The sequence below is a fragment of the Ahaetulla prasina genome, chromosome 2 (genome assembly GCF_028640845.1).
Source record: "Ahaetulla prasina isolate Xishuangbanna chromosome 2, ASM2864084v1, whole genome shotgun sequence".
In the NCBI taxonomy this organism is placed as follows: Eukaryota; Metazoa; Chordata; class Lepidosauria; order Squamata; family Colubridae; genus Ahaetulla; species Ahaetulla prasina.
Window position 1 is genome coordinate 292,311,524 of NC_080540.1, and position 26,254 is coordinate 292,337,777.

General features: G+C 44.5%; 1 protein-coding gene across 1 annotated transcript in view; it reads left to right on the forward strand.

The window, feature by feature from the left end:
• LOXHD1 (lipoxygenase homology PLAT domains 1) overlaps window positions 1-26,254 on the forward strand; it is a 285,489-nt gene that overhangs the window by 118,359 nt on the left and 140,876 nt on the right. Inside the window, exons 14-15 of the mRNA XM_058168108.1 lie at window positions 3,011-3,171; window positions 21,486-21,562. Of these exons, the coding sequence (XP_058024091.1) occupies window positions 3,011-3,171; window positions 21,486-21,562 (238 nt within the window). The remainder of the gene's footprint in view (window positions 1-3,010; window positions 3,172-21,485; window positions 21,563-26,254) is intronic.

A 26,254-nucleotide genomic window follows, 5' to 3' on the forward strand; every position in this document is an offset into this window, starting at 1 on the left:
TCTGTCTCTCCCTCCCTCTTTTCTCCCTCTCCCTCCCTCCCTCCCTCCCTCTCCCTCCTTCCTTCTCTATCTGCCTGTCTCTCTGTCCCTCCCTCTGTCCCTCCCTCCGCCCTCCTTTCTCTGTCTGCCTGTCTCTCTCTTCCTCCCTCCCTCCTTCTTTCTCCCCCTCCCTCTCTCTCTTTCCCTCTTTCCCTCCCTCCCACTCTCTCCCCCACCCCCCCATTGCACATTTCCCACAGGAGGGTCACCTACGCTGCACATTCATTCCTGCCAGAGGTTTGAACTGCTTGCTTGCAGACATTTTAAAATCACAGGGAGACTATCCAGTCATCCATCCCAAGGAAGCCTGCAAATTCACTTTGGAAATAACACTTTGTGTTGTGTGGAAAACACATATCTGAAAACTACCTGAGGGGCATTTGGCTGACCCCTGACAAGCAAATGAGGGAGTGGGGACTTGTTCTACTGAACTTCGGGCAGCCCCTCAGAGGCATCCTTAAATCCTTTCAGGGCTTCTCACCATGCAAAACGCCCCCCACCCCACCCCGGCCAATTCTTGCAATTGTGGCTGCTATGAAAATGAATGGAATAACCAACTTCCCTTCCTTTTTAACCTGGCGGCTAGTTTTCTACAGATAGTCCTTGACTTACAACCATTCGTTTAGTGGCCAACAGTACATTACAACAGTATTGGGTGGGGGGGGAAGTGACTTATGGCCGTTTTTCACACTTGGTTTTTTTTTTAATTTTTTAAATTTATTTTTAAACATAAACAAACGAATAAAACCTCATCAAATCAATTTCATTACAACGTGCTCCATGGGTGCTAACGTATCTTCCTGTGCATTCACAAGATAAACATCTCTTTCATACATCCATCTTATACTTATCTTTTCTAACATATCTTTCCATCCAATTATAGAATAAGTCCCATATTTTATAATATTGCTTATCTTCTTGCTCTCTAATTTCAAATGTTCACTTACTCATCTGTGCACATTCCAACATTTTTCTAATTATTTCATCTTGCGAAGGTAACTTTTCATTTTTCCAATTTTTTGCAAATACAATCCTAGCTGCTATTGTGGTGATATTCACAATCAAATATTTTATATCTCTAATGTATATCTCAGGTATAATTCCCAACAGAAAGACTTCTGGCTTAAAGTCAGTATGCTTTTTGATCATTTTTGCCAACCACGTATGTATTTTAGTCCAGTATCTTTTTGCTTCGACACATGTCCGCCACCGTTTTTCACACTTGTGACCATGGCAATATCTCCATGATTGTGTCATCAAGATTTTTTTTTAATTTGCATTTATATCCCGCCCTTCTCCGAAGACTCAGGGCGGCTTACACTATGTTAGCAATAGTCTTCATCCTATTTGTATATTTATATACAAAGTCAACTTATTGCCCCCAACAATCTGGGTCCTCATTTTACCTACCTTATAAAGGATGGAAGGCTGAGTCAACCTTGGGCCTGGTGGGACTAGAACCTGCAGTAATTACAGGCAGCTGCTGTTAATAACAGACTGCATGCTTGGAAAATGACTCGTATTTATGACGGTCGCAGTGTGGTCCCAGGGTCATGGGATCCTTTATCGAGACCTTTGCCGCAAGCAAAGTCAATGGGGGAGCCAGGTTCACTTAACAACCGTGTCACTAAACTGAACAACTGCCGTGATTGACTTAACCACCGTGGCGAGCAAGGTCATAAAAATAGGGCAAAATTCCCCGAGCAACTGTCTCACTTAGCGACGGAAATGTTGGGCTCAATGGTGGTTGTAATTTGAGGACTAGCTGTCTCTGACGATACTGAAGTATGGGGTGCTAACGTCTCTTGGAATTGGGCTGTTAGGCTTCCCATTTCACAGATGGTAAAAGGGAGGAAGGCTCCATCGCTTAAGGCAACACAAGGAACATTTTCCTTGATCTTTATCCACTTCTCTAGCTCTCTGGAAAAAAAAATGCCTGTGGAATTTGACCAGGGGTGGGCTTCAAAAATTTTTAGCAAGGGGTTCTCTACCTGGTTGCTGGGTGGGTGTGGCCTAGTTGGCCTCCTGCACCACAGTGGGGGGGGCATTTTTGCCCTCCCCGGGCTCTGGAGGCTTTCCTCAAGCCTCCGGAAGGTCGAAAACAGCCTCCCCAGGCTCCAGAGGCCCTTTGGAGGCCAGAAACGGGCCCTTCTCGAACTTCCGATAGGCCCATTTTTCTTCCTCGCCGAGTCTCCGTGCGCGCCCTGCACTTACCTGCATCCAAAACGGGCCGTGTGGGGATTCCTGTGAAGGGTGTGGTGTGGCGTGGTGGGCATGGCCAGCCAGGGGTGGGATTTTGGGGGGGGGGGTTCCGAACTGCACAGAATCTTAGCTAGAGGTTCTCCCGAACCCCTGCAAACCTGTCGTGTCCCACTCCCCCTCCGATGGCCGGGTCTGGGAAGTCTGTATCAAGCGTGGCCACAAAGCCTCTGCAGCTTTGCCAAATTCCTTTCAGATTTCTCAGGGCAGGCAGGAATCCAAGGTGTGACTTCAGCAAGCCAGATGAGACTTTGCTTGACTCAAATTGCTTGACTCAAGCTGGTCTTTTATATAGGCCATGGGGAGCGGCTCCATGACTCAGCACTTATCCAGGCCTGCCCCTCCCTTCCTTTTGCTGACGTCACCTCTCCATTCTCCGGAAGCAGGGATCCGTCCACTGTGACTTTCCGTTCTCCTGATCTGCTGCCGGCAATTCTAGCACGTGGCTGGCTTCGTGCTCACACGCTGTAGAAGGGAGGTTTGTTTGCTCATTCTGTCCAGGCATGGTGCCAGGGCTGGGGGCTGGAGGCATGCCAGGCTGTTCCTCTTCATTATCAGACTCTGACTCAGATAGCAGGAGATGGGAGGGGCCCAGCTGAGGAGAGGAGGGCGGGCGAGGCACAACAGAACCCCTGCAGCATCCAACCCCTGAACTTGACCCTTCTGCCTGCCATTTTAACCCTATCTTTTTCTTTTTTTCCCTCTTATCAAGGCTGACGAATTCATCATTGAAGCAGTCCATCTGAAGCAGGTGAGCAGGGTGAGAATAGGGCATGACGGCAAAGGAGGAAGCAGTGGCTGGTACCTTGCCAAAGTGATAGTGAGGGAAGATGGACAACCAGAAAGTGAGGCTCAAGAATTCCCGTGCTACAGGTATAGAATACGAATCAGGATCTTCTCGGGTACTTGGCCATTCAGCCACATATCCAAGACATCTAGATAACCTTTTACCTTAATTCCTGCTGGTCATAACCATAGTCCCTTGGGTTATATAGGTAGAGACCATTATTTGAGGAGTCCTTGCGTGGTTGTTTTCTTGCAGAAAGTTTCATTATCCAACTAAGTAACATCTGTTCTGACCTGGGCTCCCTTAACAAGCAGGAGGCAGAAATTACTGGCAAAACCTCTTTTATTTTATTTATTTATTTATTTATTTATTTATTGTTTGAATTTATATACCGCCCTATCTCCCAAAGGACTCAGGGCGGTTCACAGGCATATAAAAACATCAATATACAAATTAAAACAATCATTAAAAAACTTATTCTACTGCCCAATTAATTAAAAATAAAAATATAGATATTAAAATCAATTTAAAAAACCCCTCTAAATTTAAAATCTAAAAAACTAAGCCAGTCCTGCACAGATGAATAAATGTGTCTTGAGCTCATGACGGAAGGTTCAAGGTCCGGAAGTTGACGGAGTCCTGGGGAGTTCGTTCAGAGGCGGGAGCCCCCACAGAGAAGGCCCTCCCCCTGGGCGTCGCCAGACGACACTGCCTAGCTGACGGCACCCTGAGGAGTCCCTCTGTGAGAGCGCACGGGTCGGTGAGAGGTATCTGGTCGCAGTAGGCGGTCCCAGAGATAACCCGCTCTATGCCATGGAGCGCTTTAAAGGTGGTCACCAAAACCTTGAAGCGCACCCGAAAGCCACAGGTAGCCAGTGCAGACTGCGCAGGATAGGTGTTATACGGGAGCCACGAGGGCTCCATCTATCACCCGCGCAGCCGCATTCTGACTAACTGTAGCCTCCGGATGCCCTTCAAGGGAGCCCCATGTAGAGAGCGTTGCAGTAATCCAGGCGAGACGTCACGAGGCGTGAGTGACCGTGCATAGGGCCTCCCGGTCCAGAAAGGCGCAACTGGCGCACCAGGCGAACCTGGTAGAACGCTCCTGGAGACGGCTGTCAAATGATCTTCTAGAGACAGCCGCTCATCCAGGAGGGCGCCTAAGTTGCGCACCCTCTCCATCGGGCCAATGACTCGCCACCGATGGTCAGCCGCTGATTTAGCTGACTGTACCGGACGCCGGCATCCACAGCCACTCTGTCTTGGAGGATTGAGCTTGAGCCTGTTTCTCCCCATCCAGACCCGTACGGCCTCCAGACACCGGGACAGCACGATAGCCGTTGGGGTGGTCCGGTGTGGAAAAGTACAGCTGGGTGTCATCCGCGTACAGCTGGTACCTCACACCGAACCCACTGATGATCTCACCCAGCGGCTTCATATAGATGTTGAACAGAAGGGGCGAGAGGATCGATCCCTGCGGCACCCCACAAGTGAGGCGCCTCGGGGCCGACCTCTGCCCCCCTGTCACGATGTTTACACGATGTTCATTCACAGTCAGCAAGGTTTGTCCAAACCAGGGGTCTCCAACCTTGGCCACTTTAAGACTTGTGGACTTCAACTCCCAGATGTCAGTTTTGGAAGGTAATTTTCTTTTTGCTTCTTAACTGCCACATATTTTAGCTGGGGAAGTTGGGAGGGGGTTGTTGTTGGAGCGGTAGAAAGTTAGTCATAATAACATTCCGTATTCAAGGACTTTTGCCTGCATCTGATGTAGACTGTCTGAAGATTGTATCCAATTGAGTGTGAAGAGTTGATTGGACAATGTGATGAACTTGTGGGTGTAAGGCAGGGAACTGTCAACTGGGTGTGGAAAACCTGGAAGCTTTCAATTTCGAGTTTTCCCAGCTGTGCCAACATGACATCTCTAATAAATTGGAACTTTGAGGAACCTCAAGCCTCAGAGTTTTATTTTGTTGGGGGTGTTCCTTGGAACCCTGACACCAGAGTTCCTCAGCCAGCTTTGCTGGCTGAGGAGCTCTGGGAGTTGAAGTCCACAAGTCTTAAAGTGGCCAAGGCTGGAGTTTTTCAACCTTCAAACAGTTTTTCAAAGGAATATTTCTCAACACATCTTATCTTGTTTGGCAAGCTGCCACATAACTTGTTTGCAACTGCAGTACAAGGCAAAACTTGACACAGAGTCTCTCAGAGTCACGGAACAAATGACTTGTTTCCTGCAAAAGCCCACTCCCCATTCACTCCTCTTTTATTTCCTATGGGAGGGGCCAATCACCTCCAAGGTGTGGCTGTTACTCCCGAGTTGACCCTGCTTTCTGAGCTGTTCTTGTCTTCTGGCAGCTCTGTGCAGGTGCACACTGGGAACAGGCTCTAGCTGTTCCTCTGCCTCGCTGCTGTCTAACTCCCTGTTCTGTCTCCACCCTCACTCTGGAGTAACGAGCTGGTCTTCAGCCAGTGGATACACGGCTCTTATCAGTCCTGGCCAGGAAAACGCAGCTGCCTGCCAAAAAGTTCAAACAGATTAAAACTTCAGCTCACTTCGACATGGTTCAGCTAATTTTCTTCCCTTAGAACTGAAAGCAGTCCCAAAACTCATTATATATTCTGTGGGGTGGGGCTCCTGCCCCACCCTTTCCTTTGATGACGCCGCCTCTCTAATCTTCTGAAGCGCAACTCACTCCAGGCTTGATTGGTATGATTATCAGCTGCGTCTGTAGGCGTAGCCTGAGGAAGGGAGGAATCAGGGGATGTTGGCCTCATTACGTCCTCCGACTGGCCTGGTTCTTGCTCCTGGAGCCGGGCCAAAAGAATCGGTGCTCCTAAGGTAAGCCTTACCGGCCTTTCCCCCTCACTCTCAGAGTCACTTTCGGGCATGGGGCCAGGTTCGGAGGCTGGAGCCACAACACTCCCTCTCTGCCTCTAACACAGAGCCCTCATCCAAGCTTTCCCCAGCTGCCAGAACTGGCCCACATTCCTCCCCAAACTCCTCACTGTCCGACTGTGCTGACTGTCGGTGGGCCACAACAACATCATCAGTGCTAGAAGGGAAGGGTGTTTGTTCTCTTATATATGCATATAAACAGAGAACAAACCCCATTCCTTGGCATTGATGATGTTGCCTAGTTTGGAAAATGAAATGTCACCAAGAAAACAACCAAGCTCAAAGATCACCAAGGGCTCAACAGTCCTCCCCCCCACCTCACTCCTCCTCCACACCACATTCTTCTAGCACTGATTATGGTACCTAGGTGTGCTGTCCCACTCACACATGTAACCATGGTTTAGCACAGTGGTGAAATCAATTTTTTTTAGTACCAGTTCTTTGGGTATGGCTTGGTGGACGTGGTGTGGCTTGGTGGGCATGGCAGGGGAAGAATACTGCAAAATCCCCATTCTCACCCCACTGCTGGGGGAAGGATATTGCAAAATCTCCATTGCCACCCCACTCTGGGGCCAGCCAGAGGTGGAATTGCCGGTTCTCCAAACTACTCAAAATTTCCGCTACCGGTTCTCCTGAACCTGCTGGATTTCACCCCTGGTTTAGAGGGTTTATTAATATCCCCCAGCAAGTCCCTTCACCAAAACCCCAGAACTGTTCCAAGTAAGTCCAGCCACAGGCAGACCAATACTGGGCCAGTGAGTCCACTTGAAGGCACTTGAAAAGTTCCCCAATCAGAATAAACCCACCAGGCAAAATTAAACCCACAACACAAGAGGGTTCACGAGACACGATCCAAGTCAAGGCACGGTTGTCAATCCAAAGCGAGGCAGGAATCACAATATCAGCAAACTCGATAAGACTTTGCTTGACTCAAGGTTGGAATGCCAAAAGCAGGTCCTTTATATAGGCTGTGGGGTATGGCTCCATGACTCAGCATTTATCCAGGGCTGCCCCACCCTTCCTTCTGCTGGCGTCGCCTCTCAGATCTCCGGAAGCAAGGGTCCACCTACCTTGAATTGTCTTCAGCTGGATCTGCTGTCAGCGTCTGGGAAAGGGAGGGGTCAGAGGGAGTAGGCCCGGGTAATTCCACCACCTGGCTGGCTCTGAAGGCTGAGCCAAAGGAACACACGCTGTATGAGTGAGGTTTATCGGCCTTTTCCTTTCACTCCTTGAATCCTCTCCGGGCATGGAGCCAGGGCCGGGGGCTGGAGTCATGACAGGCCTTTCATCTTCATTATCAGACTCGGAGTCTGATAAAAGGCCCGGTTGGAGACGGGAGGGGGCCCGGCTGAGGAGAGGAGGGAGGACGAGTTGCATGCTTTCCCCAGCTGACGCCTCAGGGCTGTCCTGCTGCTGCTGTGCCGCAGCCTAATCCCTCTCGGATGGCTGCTTGGAGCCATTGACCGACTCCCCTCCTGATGTGCCTCATCCTCCCCCGAGCTGACATCTGGAGAGATATCTGGGGAAGCATCTGGGGGAGTCAGCACACTAGGTTGGGTAAAGAAGCATCTGCAAGAAAACCAGAAAGCTCAGAGAGCATTGAGAATCCCAAAGTCCTCCTTGTCCTCCTACTCTGCCCCTCCTCCTCCTGCTCTCTTCCTCCTCCTCCTCCTCCCCCCTGCAAACCCCACACTCTGATGATGTTATCTAATTTGGGCAATGAAACATCTGCAAGAAAACAACCATGCTCAGAGAGCACCAAGAACCCCATAGTCCTCCTCCTCTTCCTCCTCCTCCTCCTCCTCCTCCCCCTCCCCCCCCTCCTCCCCCCTGCAAACCCCACACTCTTTTAGCACTGTTGATGTTATCTAATTTGGGCAATGAAACATCTGCAAGAAAACAACCAAGCTCAGAGAGCACCAAGGAGCCCTTATTTCAGCTACAGACATTCTCCTTTATTAAATCATTTTTTATAAAACAAACAAACAAACAAACAAACCCCAACATTAAAACCTTATTGTAGTGCTTTACTGGATGCAGCAGAAACCAGCCATCTGGGGCTAACGGTGACTTTAAAGAGAAGGCCACAATTCATACCAACAAATTTAAAAAAAAAATCAATCTTGGACAGTTAAGCAACGAATGTTGGCAGGGTCCCATCCAACCTCTTCTCATGATTTATATATGCTGCCGGATGAGGTGAGAAAAAGACTCAAAAAAAAAAAAAAGAGCTGCACCATATGAACTTGGAATGGCAAAACAGCCCTTGACATTTGAGCATCCAAAGGTCTCCCGTAACGTTAAGATTCTTTTAAGCAAATAATCTGCAGACAAATGTCTGGTGGGAACATGTTTAAATACTTAAATACAAGGCATTTCCCCCTCAAAGCATGAGCTGTGAAAGCATTTTTATTCCTTTTTGAGTCAAGAACTATGCAGACTTCAATCCGACCTAAGCATAGTACATAAAATTACCTACCACAATGTCCTATCTGTCAATGACTACTTCAGCTTCAACCACAACAATACACGAGCAAATGATAGAGGCAAACTCAAGGTAAACCGCTCCAAACTCGAACGCAGAAAATATGACTTCAATAACGGAGTGGTCAATGCCTGGAATGCACTTCCTGACTCTGTAGTTTCTTCCCCAAAACTTCCCCAAAACTTTAAGCTTAAACAGTCCACTGTTGACCTCACACCATTCTTAAGGCCGCGGTGTGGCTCAGGCTGTAAGAAGCCTGTTATTAAAACACAGCTGCCTGCAATTATTGCAGGTTCTAGTCCCACCAGGTCCAAGGTTGACTCAGCCTTCCATCCTTTATAAGGTAGGTAAAATGAGGACCCAGATTGTTGGGGGGGGCAATAAGTTGACTTTGTAAATATACAAATAGAATGAGACTATTGCCTTACACACTGTAAGCCGCCCTGAGTCTTCGGAGAAGGGCGGGATATAAATGTAAACAACAACAAAAAAAAGAGGTCTGTAAGGGGCGTGCATAAGTGCACCCGTGCGCCTACCGTCCCTGTCCTAATATTCCTTTTTTACTTACTCGTTTCATGTATCCAAATTATGTTCATACTTTTACCTGTTATCTTATATACGATTGACAAATAAATAAAAATAAATAAAGAATAATATCAGATTGTTAAGGAAAGGAAAGAGCGATTCAGTTTTGAAGATTCGGATGGCGAGAAAGGCCATAACATTGAGCCCCGACTCACTGACCGACCGCTTTGTTTAACAACAGATATTCTGGTCTCAGTTGTGGTCATATGTCGAGGACTCCCTATCTGGAATCAAGGCTTTGAAGCAGGCAAAAATTGCACGATAATAAAAACATAAACGCGCAGATAAAAAAAAACCAGATGCATTCTCACATTTCGTTTTCAAGTAGGAAGTCAGCTTCCCTGACAAATAATGGAACTAAAATGTTTCTCCGACAGCATTTCTTAAAATCTGTACAGGGATTTTATTTTATTTTATTTTAAATATCGATGGCATTTAAAACTCGGAAATTTTCTACCGTGTGCATTCTGAAGTACACCTTCAGCAGCCTTACCGCCTCTTTCCTGCCTCATTCTCCAGCAATATATAAATTAGAGTTGCATTCGTAACTTTACCCCAAAGGTCCTTTTTCCAAAAGTCAACTGGACGTTGAAGACATTTCACTTCTCATCCAAGAAGCTTCTTCAGTTCTGACTGAACAGTGGAGAATGGATGGGTTTATACAGTCCTGCAGTCCTCTGGTCGTTAGTGCTCCCTCTGAGAGTCATTGAGACCACTCGGAGGTTTATCTGTGCCCTCAGGATCATCTGAATAGTGTAAATGAGTGTGGAACAGCCTTGGAATTGCTGAAAAGGTTGTGTTATAAACAGGAGATAGGTTGTGTTGTATCCCCCCACCTCCTGTTGTGACAAGGTTTTCAATCTTGATGTAGATGACTTCTTTGACACGTCTTTCAAACCAGTGGTCCTCTCTGTCCAGAATGTGGACTTTGCTATCTTCAAAAGAGTGGCCTTTGTCTTTCAAATGCTGAGGGGCTATGTCATGTCCCCCTCCCCTCCGACGAGCGGGTCTAGGAAGTCCGTATCAAGCGTGGCAACGAAGCCTCTGCAGCTTTGCCAAATTCCTTCCAGGTTTCTCAGGGCAGGCAGGAGTCCAAGTTGTGACTTCAGCAAACTAGATGAGACTTTGCTTGACTCAAGGTTGGAATGCCACAAGCAGGTCCTTTATGTAGGCTGTGGGGTGTGGCTCCATGACTCAGCATTTATCCAGGCCTGCCCCTCCCTTCCTTCTGCTGGCGTCACCTCTCAGATCTCCGGAAGCGAGGATCCTCCCACTTTGAATTGTCTTCTGCTGTTTGGGAGGGGTCAGAAGGAGTAGGCCCGAGTAATTCCAATCCGTGGCTGACTTCTTCTGATGGCTGAGCCAAAGGAACACACGCCGTATGAGTGAGGTTTGTTTGTTCATTCCTGACATCCTGTCCGGGCATGGGCCAGGGCCGGGGGCTGGAGGCATGACAGGCCGTTCATCTTCATTATCAGACTCGGAGCCTGATAACAGGCCCGGGAAGAGACGGGAGGGGCCCGGCTGAGGAGGACGAGGCACAACAGGCTACAGTCCATACCCATTTACACTATTGGGCACCGATAAACCTCCAAGTGGCCTCAATGATCCTCAGAAAGAGTGTTAATGACCAGATGACTGCAAGAAATATACTGTAAATCAGTGGTGGAATTCAATTTTTTTTTACTACCGGTTCTGTGGGCGTGGCTCGGTGGGCGTGGTGTGGCTTGGTGGGTGTGGCTTGGTGGGCATGGCAGGGGAAGGATGCTGCAAAACCTCCATTCCCTCCCCACTCCTGGGGGAAGGATCAGTGGTGGGTTTCCAAATTTTTTACTACCGGTTCTGTGGGTGTGGCTTGGTGGGCATGGCAGAGGAAGGTTACTGTAAAAGCTCCATTCTCACCGCGCTCCTGGGGGAAGGATACTGCAAAATCCCCATTCCCTCCCAATCAGCTGGGACTCGGGAGGCAGAGAATAGATGGGGGCGGGGCCAGTCAGAATTTTTACTACCGGTTCTCCGAACTACTCAAAATTTCCGCTACCGGTTCTCCAGAACTGGTCAGAACCTGCTGAAACCCACCTCTGGGAAGGACACTGCAAAATCCCCATTCCCACCCCACTCTGGGGCCAGCCAGAGGTGGTATTCGCCGGTTCTCTGAACTACTCAAAATTTCCGCTACCGGTTCTCCAGAACCTGTCAGAACCCGCTGAATAGCACCTCTGCTGTAGATCCTTCCATCCTCCACCATTCAGTCAGAACTGAAGAAGCTTCTTGGATGAGAAGTGAAACATCTTTGAGGAAAAAAACAAAGTCCTGCTGCCTTTCGAAAAAGCACCTTTTGGGAAAAACCATGACCTGGATGACTGAGAGTCTCCATAGACATCCATACTTTATGCTACCCCAGAGAATAGGAAAAAAGTACGTAAAGGAACAGGAATTCAAAACCAAGATGTTCCAATCACGAGAAAAAGCAACAAAAACTCCTGCAAATAACCCTGCTTTTTTTCTTCTACAAAATGAAAAAAAAAGTATTTAAAATATATTTATTTATTTATTTATTTATTTATTTATTCGTACTTTTATACCGCCCTATCTCCCTAGGGACTCAGGGCGGTGTACAGCCATATAAAAACACATAAATATACAAAATAAAACATTCATCTAAAAAACTTATTATATATAGGCCAAAATTTAAAATAGACATATAAACAATAAAACCCAATTTAAAACCAAATCTAAAATTTAGACATTTAAAATTTTAAATTTTTTTAAAAAATCTAGTCCAGTCCTGCGCAAATAAATAGATGTGTCTTGAGCTCGCGGTGGAAGGTCTGAAGGTCAGTATATTTACCCCCAAGGAAGATAACCCTGAAATTATCTCCATCTCTGATAGAGAAGCAATTTTCTTTGCATTACTATATTCTCAGTGAATCTCAGATAACTTTTCCATCTAAAGCTAATTATTTGGGGGAAACTAACTGTCATTTCATATACTGTACATGGAGTTTAACTGTCTTCTTAGACATCTTTTTTTTAAAAAAAAGAAAAAGGCATTAGTTCCTATCGCCCATCCTATAATATAGACATGCAAAACAAATAGGAAATAGGCCAAGTAAGGCTAGTCCACAACTTACAATCATTTTTGGTGACTGTTTGAAGTTAAAATCGCACTGAAAAAAGTGACTTATGACCGTTGTAGCATCCGCACGGCCATGTGATCAAAATTCGGACGCTTGGCAACAGGCATGTACTTACGACAGTTGCAGTGTCCCTGGGTCACGTATCCCCTTTTGCGACCTTCTGACAAGCAAAATCAATGGAGAAGCCAGATTTGCTTAACAACCGTGTTAGCAGTAAGGTAAAGGTAAAGGTTCCCCTCGCGCATACGTGCTAGTCGTTCCCGACTCTAGGGGGCGGTGCTGATCTCCGTTTCAAAGCCAAAGAGCCAGCGCTGTCTGAAGACGTATCCGTGGTCATGTGACCGGCATGACTCAATGCCAAAGGCGCACGGAACGCTGTTACCTTCCCACCAAAGGTGGTCCCTATTTTTTCTACTTGCATTTTTTTACATGCTTTCAAACTGCTAGGTTGGCAGAAGCTGGGACAAGGAATGGGAGCTCACCCCATTACACGGCAGCACTAGGGATTCGAACTGCTGAGCTGCCGACCTTTCGATCGACAAGCTCAACGTCCTAGCCCCTGAGCCACCGTGTCCCTTATGTTAGCAGTGGTGAAATCCAAATTGTTTTACTGCCAGTTCTGTGGGCGTGGCTTGGTTGGCATGGCAGGGGAAGGATACTGCAAAATCTCCATTCCCTCCCCACTCCTGGGGGAAGGATATTGCAAAATCTCCATTCCCATCCCACTCTGGGGCCAGCCAGAGGTGGAATTGCCAGTTCTCCGAACTACTCAAAATTTCCGCTACCGGTTCTCCTGAACCTGCTGGATTTCAACCTTGTGTGTTAGTAACTTAACAACTGCAGTAATTCACTTAACGACTGCGGCAAGGAAGGTCGTAAAAGGGGGCAAAACTCACTTAAGAATTGCTCGCTTAGCAACAGAAATTTTGAGGCTCAATTATGGTCGTAGGTTGAGGACTACCTTATAGACATTTTTTTTTTTGTGTCATCTGACATGAGCACACCTGCCAGCAGTTTTCATTTAGCATTATGGATATGCCAACTTCTAAACTACAAAAAACTCCAATCACAAAAATTAGTCCATGCTCAAACTTGAAACATCCCCTTCGGTGAATGGATTATTTTCAAAATAGACCAAATAAATAAAAAATAAATAAAAAATAAAAAACCAAAATAAATAAAAAATAAAAAATAAATAAAAAAACCAAAAAAAACCCCATCCATACTATGTATTTCCTCAATTTGCTATTCCTCTTGTTGCCTGAATGATGGCAAATGCTTAGAGACCTTTTGTAACCTACTTTATAAACATACTTTTATAGCATGGCTGTCCAAAATGACAATTTTAAGACTTGTGGACTTCAATTCCCAGAATTCCTCAGCCAGCCATGGATGGATGACTGAGGAATTCTGGGAGTTGAAGTCCACAAGTCTTTAAAGTTGCCAAGTTCGGAGATCCCTGTTTTATAGATATGGTATGCAAAATGAAGCCCTCCAATGTTTCCCTTAAAATTTGAGCACCACCCCGCTTTATGTGTAGGAAACTAGGGGTTCAGGCTTCTGTGAGAAAAGATAAGATAGGTTTATGATGAATGCAGATGATTGTTTGGTTGTTTTCTCTGCAAATTTAATTTGATTTGATTTGATTTAATTTAATTTAATTTAATTAATTTAATTTAATTTAATTTAATTAATTTAATTTAATTTAATCCCACCTTTATTGTTTTTACAAACAACCCAAAGCAGTGAACATATCCAACATACCTTCCTCCTCCTATTTTCCCCACAATGACAACAACCTTGAGAGGTAGCTAGGCAGAGAAAGAGTGACTGGCCCCAATGTCAACTTTCACGGCTAAGGCAGGACTAGAACTCTCAGTCACCTGGTGACTGGTCCAAAGTCATCCAGTTGGTTTCATGCCAAAGGCGAACCCATGGTCTCCTGCTTTGTAGTCGGGTGCTTTAACCACTAGACCAGTTTGGGACCATCTTCATGGGTTGGAGAGATGAGCAAATACAAATGTACTTCTATTTTTCCCATGTGCACAAGGGGAAGAATGTAATTCATCTCACCCAGGGGTGGGCTTCAAAAATTTTAGCAAGGGGTTCTCTGCCTGGTTGCTGGGTGGGTGTGGGCATTGTGGGCGTGGCCTAGTTGGCCTCCTGCACCATGGTGAGGGGGAAGGGTTGTGTTTGACCTCCCCGGGCTCCGGAGGCTTTCCTTGAGCCTCTGGGAGGACGAAAACAGCCTTCCCAGGCTCCGGGCCCGTTTCCGGCCTTCCTGGACTTCTGGTAGGTCTGTTTTTTGTCTTCCCTGAGCCTCCGTGTGGTTCCTGCACTTACCTGCATCCAAAATGGGCCATATGGGGACTCCTGGAACAGGCGGGATGGGGTGGGCGGGGCCAGCCAGGAGTGGGATTTGGGGGGGTTCTCCGAACTGCGCAGAATCTTAGCTAGAGGTTCTACCGAACCCCTGCGAACCCCCAGCAAGCCCACCCCGGATCTCACCATCATCCTTTCGGGTGGAGATGGCTGCCTCTGACAAAAGTGACTTCGCTGTCCTCATACCTCCATTATCTCGGCCTTCTAGGTTACAATCACATGACAGCCTGCAGAGGAAGCAGCCAGCCCTGGGTGACACCTGCCGTTCTTTGTCATCATGGCTGCCTTCTGTTTGTAGGTTGCGTTGTGGTCTCCTAAGACCAAGGTGCGAGCCAACTGCATCCTCCATTATAAAGGAAAGTAGACATCTCCATGACCTGTAGATTTCGGATAAAACCCATTCCAGGCCTGCTGGTCAAGGAGACTTCTGAATATTTTGTGGTATTGAAAAAGCTTAATCCACAAAAAGTTTGATCCACAACGATGTGGCACCTTAATTTTGAGTATAGTTGAACCTACCACAAGGGTATTGCTGAAAAGCAGCATTTTTGTGGAGAACAGTCCATTTGGTTTCGTTTGAATTAAAAACCATTCAATTGGAAAAATGGCCTCTGTTTGGGGGTGGGGGGGAAAGGATGAAGAGAAGATATATTTATTCCATTTGAGATGGTGGAAGTTCTGTTAAGAATGTATTATTCTTAATCCTGAGAACTGAATACAGTGGTACTCAACTGGTTTTGAAACTCATTGAATTTGGTACTCAATGCATTTTGAGGTAAAAATTGTGTCCTGGTACTCATTGTCTGGTATTTAATGCACAAGCTAGAACTTGTCGGTGTCAGCTGACTTGTAACTCATTACCTTAGACCTTATGGCTAAAATTGGTTTGGTACTCATCCTTTTTGGTATTCATCACAATTCCCGGAACCAGTTAACCATGAGTATTGAGGTATCATTGTACTTGATTGGACCAATGGGATTTGAACCATTGATTGATTCAAGGTTCATATATGGTCAAGAATGATGAAAGCAATATGATAAAAAAAAACATATCTTATATTATTAAACAATGATTCTGAAGCTTTAATTTCATTGCAGTTAGAGCTATTTCAACCAGTATGTTCAATCAAAAAACAGTTCTTCACAGGAATGTTATAGGCAGACTGTCAAGATTCAAAATACTCTTTAACACAGTGGTTCTCAACCTTTATAGTGCTGCGACCCCTTTAATACAATTCCCCACGATGTGGCGACCCCAACCATAAAATTATTTTTTTTAAGCAGCGATCTCAGTGCGCCTCAGCAGCCGCAGAAGGGGAAAAAAAGCGGCAAACTGTTTTTTTGAATTTATCGCGCCTGAAGCCATATTGGCTAGCGATCTGAACTGCTTGCGATTGCCTTGAGGACGGAGGCATTAAAGCGGAGACTCCTCCCCTATTAAGTTTATCGCGCCTGAAGCCAGATTAGGCTACCGATTGGGAGTGATTGCAGCTGGCCTGAGAGGGAGACATCAGAGCAAAGATTTCTCTCTTTTTTAATTCATCGCGCCTGAAGCCGAATTCGCGATTCTTCGACTCGCAAGTATACTTCCCATATTTCCGATGGTCTTAGGCGACCCCTGGCAAATCGTTATTTGACCCCCAATGGGGTTGCGACCCACAGGTTGAGAACCGCTGCTTTAACACCTTAATACCCGCAGTTCAGGATGTGGGATAGCATAGCCAACGTTCTTAGATAAATGTAAAGGTTCCCTCGCACATGCATGCTAGTCGTTTCTGACTCTAGGAGGTGATGCTCATCTCCGTTTCTAAGCCGAAGAGCCAGCACTGTCCGAAGACATCTTCATGGTCATGTGGACAACATGACTCAATGCCAAAGGCACATGGAGTGCTGTTACCTTCCCATCAAAGGTGGTCCCTATTTTTCTACTTGCATTTTTTACGTGCTTTCGAACTGCTAGGTTGGCAGAAGCTGGGACAAGTAATGGGAGCTCACTCCATTACACGGTGCTAGGGATTCAAACCGCTGAACTGCCGACCTTCTGACAGACACAGACAAGCTCAGCATCTTAGCCACTAAGCCGCTGTGTCCCCTAACCAACATCCTTAGAGGACCCTAAATTGAGACAAAATATTCACTAATGGTGATTATAAGATTCCAGGCCACCCCTTGGACATTCCTATAATTACATTCCTGTTTATTTCCTTCAAGACTAGGAACTAAACACAACCCAATGGCATTTGTTCTGGAGATGGCCAGATTACATGCATCCTGTCATAGGTTCCTTCTTCCTAATCCCTTGTGTCAACATTAAGAAAGCATTGTGAAATGCTTTCTTAATGTTGCTTTCAGAATCTCCAATCAAGGATGGGCAGAAAATTGTGGGTCCAATTGTCCAACTTTCCTCAGTGGATATTCAGCATGACAAACTCAGACAAACTCAGACAGTGTTTAGACAAAACACTCAGTGCTTAACAAAGAACATTTGGATGCCACTCACTTAGTATGAAATTATTCTTGCTTAGTGTCAGAAATGTCAACTAGTCAGCAGCTCCAGGAGAAATTGCCTACCAAAAACAGCAGACTTCGTTATTAATTGGCAACCGTGCAGAATTGTTAACAGTTGTCTTGAAATGTTTGTTTTGAACCCAAAAACCTGTTAAAGGGACAGTGGAGACGTGAGCGCAGACAAATGTCAAGAAGACAAGAAGAAGTCAGGAAGACTAAGAAATCTTCACCAGTGCAGTAATTTAATCTCTAGGCATTAAATGCCCACCCTTGTAATGGGTTTCTGTACTTCAACAAGATCGGCAGAACACATACTGTAGATATTCTGGCCACAATTGTGGGATGTTGGAAGAAAAGTAATTCTTCAAAAACGTCTATTCTTAAAACACATTGTGGTTTTTGTCCTCGCCCCTCCCCCCCCACACACATATTTTTCTTATACTCTTCCCCTATTTCCGTTTGGTAGCATCAATCTTCTCCAAATTACAAACAAGATGTTGAGACTTTGGAAGAAGTGCAGAGAATAGCAATACATTTCTTTTATATGCCATAAGATCTCTAAGAGGTTTCCAATCATTGACAAATGTCAGTAATGATCTTTCTCTAATCGTTTGGCGATCTCAACAAATTCTGTCTATTTCACCAGCCATTCTTCCGTGGCGTGTAGCTGAATCTTTCTATCTTTCTGTATATAATAGATTCACTGCGGTAATCATATATTGAAATAATCTTCCAAGCCTTTTTTTTCTAACTGCGTATTCATCAGTCTTTAAAACCTTCTGTATCAATGTGCGTATTTGAATTGTTTTTATTCTTTATTTTTTACATCTCCACCAAGCACAATAAAACGTCCAGGTTGTTTATATTTCCAAAATAATTTTGGCGTGCTTCTATCATTGCAGATAATTTTTCTGGGGTCATGTAGAACGATAAAAGTAAAGGCTTCCCATGCCCAATCATGTCTGACTCTAAGGGGTGCTTCTTGTTTCTATTTCTTAGCCGAGGGAGCCAGCTTTGTCCGAAAAGCTGTGGTCATGTGGCCAACATGACTCTATGCCAAGGTGCATGGAACTCTGTTATTTCCTACCTAAGTGGTACCTATTTATCTACTTACATCTTTCGTGCTTTGAACTGCTAGATGGGCAGGAGCTGGGGCAATGGACGGGAGCTCACCCCATCCTGTGGCACTTTGAACTCAAACAGAGGTGGGCTTCACATTCGGTCACCACCGGTTCGCCCAGCACTGGAAATGTGAGCATGTGCACGCGTGTGATCGCTTTGCTCTCACGCACGCACACCATCCATGAATGCATGTGATGTCAAACATGGCAATTTGCGCGTCAAAACCACAGCAATATAGGACGGGATTGTGTTACCCGCAGGTCGCTACTACCGGTTCACGCAAACCGGTCTGAACCGACTGAACCGACTGAATACCATCTCTGGTCTCGAACCTTTCCAGCTGACAAGCTCAGTGTCTTTAACCACCGAGCTCCCACGTCCTGTGTACAATGATACAACATTAAAAAAAAAAAGATACAACATTAAAAAAAAAGTAAGGTCATAACATAATATAAATTTTAACCCTTTCGACCACATATTTTCCTATTGCTCCATCTGTATATTATAATCACAATTCTTAGCCCACTTTATCATACACTCTTTAACCCATTCTTCCCTTTCAAATTTCAGCAAAAAATCATAAATGTTAGCAATTACATGTTCATCGTCTGTACACAATTGCAGTTCAAATTCTTTCTTTGCTTCATACCATATCTTTGTATTCATTTTAAGTACTTAATAGATTTTCCCATTGAGAATTATATCCTTCTGCCACTAGTTATTTTCTTGATTTAATTTTATATTCCATTGGTAATTTTCCAATAATTCCTAGTGCATTAACCATTTGTCTTTGCCCTTTTTTCTCTTCTGTAAAATGCTTCTTCTGCTGAGATCTATAAAAGTTTTTCAGCCCCAGTCTGGGTTTATATCTATTCACATTCTCAATAAGGCACATCTAATAAAATAGTTTTTAAAATCCACTTTAATTTTATTGTACCATAAACATGCCATCCAAACATCCGAACATTGATCCATTCTCATCTAATTTTAACAGTCTTTTGTTTCGTAGCATCCCAATCTTTCATCCAAAGAAAAAGCTGCAAAATACAATTTCTAATCCAGAAAGCAAAATTCTCCTTTTTCCTTTGCATCTTGTAACACTTTGTAGATGTAGCAAGTGGATGAGTTTAATATGGATGCATTTCCTAGTCCATATTTATCTTTCTCTTTGTGTTGTAATACATGTTAGAATGAATTTTGTATTGCAACAACTACAGAATTATTTAGCCAGTAGCTGGCAGTATTTAGTGTGAATCTATAGTTATAATCTATGTTTTTTAATGTTCTGAAGAGAGTTTCCTATTTCCAGTTAAATAGTTGAGAGTAAAGCCCATGGTGATTGTACTCTTCATTTGCTCTGTGTGGTGCCTTATATAAACAGATGTTCTAATTTTTGTTCATGTGAAGCCACTGTAATTTGATTATCAGGAAACCATCTTAGATCTTAAAAAAATTTTCAGATGTGTATACACAATATAAGTATACAAGATACTATTGCAGTGGAATATCTGTTATGTAAAACAAAAGATGCTAACTAAATTTTAGGGCTCTTTTGAATTGCAAGAAACTAAAACACAGTTCAAATATTCTGAAATCTTTCCTAAGTCTTACTTCCTTGTTGTAGGTAGGCGTTTAACTGTAAAAATCGGTTGAGATATAAGATTTCTTTTCTACTCCCAAAATTCTGCAGGTAACCAAGGACACCTGTATAAGCTGAGTGTCAAATTAGTCTTTAAAAGTGTTTTTTAGTGAACTAGTTCCTCCTTCAAATAGATCTGTCTTCCCTAAGAAAAATAACAAAAAAACACCTTCATTGGAAGTCTTCTGCAAGCCCTTTTACATAAACAACAAATATAAATTTAAAAAAACAACACTTCCAAAACCAGTTAAAATGACTGACACTATCCAGCAAAATTGTATTTGCACTAAATTCAAAGTCACTCATCAGAATAAATTACTAATGATTGCTCATTGTTTATCTAGAGCAGTCACAATAGCTGTCTTATTTCTTTTAAGTAGTGTATACAAGATTTAAACAGAACCTGTTTCTGTTTGGTTGATGACCCAGTTTTAATCTCCTGCCTCAGACATCACTCTATGCTTATATTTGCAATCCACCATTAAAGTAACCTTCATTGATGATGATTTTGTGGCTGATCTGGAAAAAAGCTTGAGCAGAATCTGGTCTGGGAGAACACCAAGAACCCACAAGGTTGAAGACTGGACTATAGAAAAACTACGAATTTTATCATCTCCCTGTCCATATGAGTAGAAGACAACGACAACGATAATTTGCACTCCCGTGCCAGGAAAATGATACAACCATCTAGGTTGTTGCCTATGAAAATCGACAGGATTGAACGTGATTTGAAGAACTCTTTGCCTTGATTTCTTGTTTATAAAATCTAGAAATGAAACAAATGAACGTGGGAGCGAAACAACAGGTTTTAAACTCCGTATAAAATTAACTTGGTGTATTAAAGAAGAGTACCTGGAATACAAGACGGTAGGAGTTAGAACAAATGGTGTTACGCATAATGGTGGGATTCAAATAATTTAACAACCAGTTCTCTGCTCTAATGACTGGCTGGGTAGGCGTGGCCATGGTGGGCGTGGCCACGGGTGTACGACAGGTAGCACTCGGCCTCATACACACCCCTGGGAGTAAAAACGGGCCGCCACCCTCCATGCCTCATTTTGGGCCTAGTAGGCCTCACTGCAGCCTCCTGGGAGCAAAAATGGGCCATGGGAGGGCGCATACCCCACACCCCGTTTTGGGCCTAGTAAGCCTTCCTGCATTTACCTGGGAGCCAAAACTGGGTGCATGGTGACTCCTGGAAGGGGCGGGGCGGGGCGGGGCCAGCCAGCAATTTAACAACTAGTTTGCCTGAATTTGCCCGAACCGGTTGAATCCCACATGTTTTAGAACTTTTAAGTCACTTCTCAACCTTCCATACTACATTTTTTTATGAGTTGAAATCATTATGGTATTAACTGGCTACACATCAATTCTTTTTCTCTCTCTTGCTTTTAGTAAATCTACATGCTGATTAGAAAGTGGAATTCAAAGGCTGTAGGTCTGAATTTTGTAACGTGTGATATTTCCTTTACAAGGATGCCAATCATCTGTTTCTTTATTCTAGATTCTGATTTTTTTTAAAAAAAATCACTCTAAATACATTGCTTTTTCTTCACTATACACCGTTCTCTCCCAGAATTATAACAAGCCTCCTGGTATTTGATCAGTAATAGCAGATAACTTACATTTTATTTGCTAACCAGATGGCTTGATAAAAATGAGGACGACGGCCAGATTGTTCGAGAGTTGGTTCCAGACGGGAGATCGTCTATGTTGGAAAGTGAGTTTGCTTTGTTATCACGTGACTCTTTGGACCAAGCTTGTCCTTTTTGTTTTTGTTCACAAGAAAATATATATATATGTTTTCTGAGGTTTTCACGGGTGTTTGTATGTAGGTCTTTGGTTGTTCGGGTTTTCTCCCATGTAAAATTGAAAGTGTCTTGGTGACCAGAAGCCAGACCGCAGCTGCAACATTAGCCATTTCAAACCCATCCAATCCATACATGCAGCAGACTGACACCCACTATGAAGATGTAGCACGAACACGAACACGAAGCCAAACAACAGCAATGCAGCTCACCAGCTCAAATCACCCTGCAACTCAGACTGATCTGAGCACAACCAAGCCCCCACCCAAACAGGACACACCCCCAGCCAATCAGAGCACAAAAAACCCCCCATCCAATCAGAACACAGCCAAGCTCCCACCCAATCAGTTCAAACCCCCACTAGCAGTTAAAAGGAAGAAACAGCTGCGATCACACATTGCTCCCAGAAGCACAAAGCTGAAGCCTGAAAATGACGAATGAGACTTTGTCGAAACGTCACCAAGACATTTCCAATTTTACGCGGGAGAAAACCCGAATAACCAAAGACCTACATATATATATATATATATATATATATATATATATATATATATATATATATATATATATATATAATTAATTTCTATTTGCTGAATGACATCCCCTAATATAGCTGCAAAAAATAACTTTCTCTCCTGTTGAGTTCACCACTGCTCAGTTTTTTATGTGTGATAAAATTCTTTCAGAGGTTTATTGTTTTTTCTTTATGTGTAAAGTTCACATTGTTACTATCATCATATTATATACTGACTATCTCGTCGGACATGCTTAATCAGTTGACTTAAAAAAAATTAGAGTCTGTATTCAAACAAGCTTGGTGTGTATGTCGGGAACGGGGTATGTCTGGAACAGAACAGAACAGAACAGAACAGAACAGAATAACAGAGTTGGAAGGGACCTTGGAGGTCTTCTAGTCCAACCCCCTACTCAGGCAGGAAATCCTTTACCATTTCAAACAAATGGTTATCCAACATCTTCTTAAAAACTTCCAGTGTTGGAGCATTCACAACTTCTGGAGGCAAATTGTTCCACTGATTCATTGTTCTAACTGTCAGGAAATTTCTCCTAAGTTCTAGGTTGCTTCTCTCCTTGATTAGTTTCCATCCATTGCTTCTTGTTCTACCCTCAGGTGCTTTGGAGAATAGTTTGACTCCCTCTTCTTTATGGCAGTCCCTGAGATATTGGAAGACTGCTATCATGTCTCCCCTAGTCCTTCTGTTCATTAAACTAGACATACCCAGTTCCTGCAGCCATTCTTCATATGTTTTAGCCTCCAGTCCCCTAATCATCTTTGTTTAACGAAGACTGAGATCAATAAGATTCCCCACCATTCCCATAAAACAGATATTACACCCAGTCTGATATTCCCAGAATTTAGCTTGGGAAGTTAGACTTCTGAATGTGTTTTCTATGGTTGTCCAAGTGATGTCAACACTTTGAACATGTTGTAGAGCAGGACTCTCCAACCTTGGCAACTTTAAGACTTGTGGACTTCAACTCCCAGAATTCAAAGCTGGCTGAGGAACTCTGGGAGTTGAAGTCCACAAGTCTTAAAGTTGCCAAGGTTGGAGACCCCTGTTGTCGAGAACAGATCTAACTGCAGTACAGATGGTCCTTGACTTAAAACCATTTGTTAAGTGACTGTTTCAAGTGACAACAGCACTGAAAACAGTCACCTACTATATGACCGTTTTTTGCACAACCATTGTTTTTCATACAACCATTTGATTCCCATGGTCACGGGATCGAAATTTGGATGGTGGCAACTGGTTCGTATTTATGACGGTCGCAGTGCCCCGTGATCACATTTTGCAAACCAGCAAAATCAATGGGGAAGACAGAGTCGCTTAACAATTATGTTACTAACTTAACAACTGCAGTGATTCACTTAACAACTGCGGCAGGGAAGGTCGTTGTTGTTGTTATTAGTTGCGAAGTCATGTCTGACCCATCGCGACCCCATGGACAACGTTCCTCCAGGCCTTCCTGTCCTCCACCATCCTCTGGAGTCCATTTAAGCTCATGCCTACTGCTTCAGTGACTCCATCCAGCCACCTCGTTCTCTGTCGTCCCATTCTTCTTTTGCCCTCAATCTTTCCCAGTGTTGTGCCTCGTCCGCATTCCCCACAGCCGGGGCCTTATTATCTGCTTCCGAACGCTGAGGAATGTCCTAGCATGCCTCCTGGCCCCAGCCCTGGCTCCATGCCCAGACAGGCTGAGGAAGAAGAAGCGCCTCCAGCCCCCAGCCCTGGCTCCATGCCCAGGCAAACGGAGCAACTAGACCCCTCCCCCTCTCCCACAGCATGTGAGCCTGAGGAAGGTCAATTACCAACAGCTGCAGACTGGAGTGACCCTCGCTTCAGGAGAATTGATAAGCGGCGTCAACAGAAGGAAGGGAGGGGCAGGCCGGGAAAAGTGCTGAGTCATGGAGCCACAACCCATGGCCTATATAAAGGATCTGCTTTCTGGCATTCTCTGAATCAGGCAAAGTCTACCTTATCTTGCTGAAATCACTTTCTGGTCTCCTGCCTGCCTTGAGAACTTTGCTAGGACTTTGGCAGAGCTGCAGAGGCACGCCTGATTCGGATTTCCCTGACCCGGCCGTCAGCGGAGGAGTGGGACACGACACACAGCATTAGGCTCTTCTCCAGTGAGTCCTTCCTTCTCATTAGGTGGCCAAAGGATTTGAGTTTCCTCTTCAGGATCTGGCCTTCTAAAGAGCAGTCAGGGTTGATCTCCTCTAAGACGGACTTGTTTGTTCGCCTTGCAGTCCAAGGGACTCGCAGGAGACTCAAGGAAGGTCATAAAATGGGGCAAAACTCACTTAACAACTGTCTCGCTCAGCAACATAAATTTTGGGTTCAACTGTGATCGTAACTCGAGGATTACCTGTAGTTAATTCAAGGCGTGTCATCTTTCAGTTGGACTCTAGTTAGAACCCCTACTTTTTGAGGGAGGGCAGCATGTTGATTGACAAGGGCAAGGAAACAATGCATAGTGAGATAAGCTGTATTAACCTTTCCCCAGAAATAGTTCAGACTGTACCTATAAAATATCTCTCACGCTCTCAGTTTTACAATGCTCTAAGCAGTCTTCGTCTTTCAGAGTTTCCTGAAAATGACTTTGTGATCTTCTTCTACAATTCGAAAAAGTAACCTAGATTTTTTTTTAAGGCGGAATAGTAAATGCTAGCTGAACATCATTTCTGCTAGCATTTATACTTATGGGTATACTGGGAACAAATACAACTCCTCAAAATCATTCCAAATAGGGCTCACGCAGGGGTGAAATCTACTTACCTTCCCTACCAGTTTGGAAGTGTGCACACGCAGGGGTCACATGTGATTTTAGACCCTCTGCGCATGTGCAGAGGGTCAAAACCAGGTTACTTCCTGGTTAAAACCAGGAAGTAACAATGTCTGGGTAGATGGGCGGAGCCTCGTGCTGCTACCGGTTCTTCGAATCACCCGCCACCCCCACTACTGATTCACCTGAACCACCTGCCGCTGCTACTGGTTCTCCAAACCACCCCCCGCCGCTACCGATTTGCCCGAACCTGTGCGAACTGGTAGCATTTCACCCCTGGGCTCATGGCAAAATATGTTTGTTCTCTTATATTTGCTGGTTTCTTATTGTGCTACGATTCTCAACCCGATTCTCTTGCCGCTTCCTTCCTAAGAAGAACAGGAAACAAATGAGTTTCGAAATATCCACTGAATTACAAGTTCCAGCATCCTTCACTCATTCCCAGATCTGCTGGGAACCCGTCAGTTCTCTATCCTTGCTTTACAGGAGGGTGTCCAACCTTGGTAAGTTTAAGACATGTGGACTTCAACTCCAAGATGATCCATTCTCTAAAGCCGATCAACTTCGGCCATTTTAAGGCTTGTGGACTTCAACTCCCAGAATTCCCTAGCCAAGATCACGTGACATGTTAATATCACTTTATAATGCTTTGGTAAGGCCACACTTGGAATACTGCATCCAGTTTTGGTCGCCATGATGTAAAAAAGATGTGGAGACTTTAGAAAGAGTGCAGAGAAGAGCAACAAAGAGGATTAGGGGACTGGAGGCTAAAACATATGAAGAACAGTTGCAGGAACTCGGTATGTCTAGTTTAATGAAAAGAAGGACTAGAGGAGACATGATAGCAGTCTTCCAATATCTCAGGGGCTGCCACAAAGAAGAGGGAGTCAAGCTATTCTCCAAAGCACCTGAGGGTAGAACAAGAAGCAATGGGTGGAAATTAATCAAGGAAAGAAGCAACTCAGAACTAAGGAGAAATTTCCTGACAGTCAGAACAATAAATCAGTGGAACAATTTGCCTGCAGAAATTGTGAATGCTCCAACACTGGAAGTTTTTAAGAAAATGTTGAATAACCATTTATCTCAAATGGTATAGGGTTTCCTGCCTGGGCAGGGGGTTGGACTAGAAGGCCTCCAAGGTCCCTTCCAACTCTGCTATTCTATTCTATTCTATTCTATTCTATTCTATTCTATTCTATTCTATTCTATTCTCTCCTGCTCAAGCAGAGAGTTGATTAGAAGACCTCCAAGGTCCCTTCCAACTCGGTCATTCTAAAGTTTATGATTTCTTGAGTTTC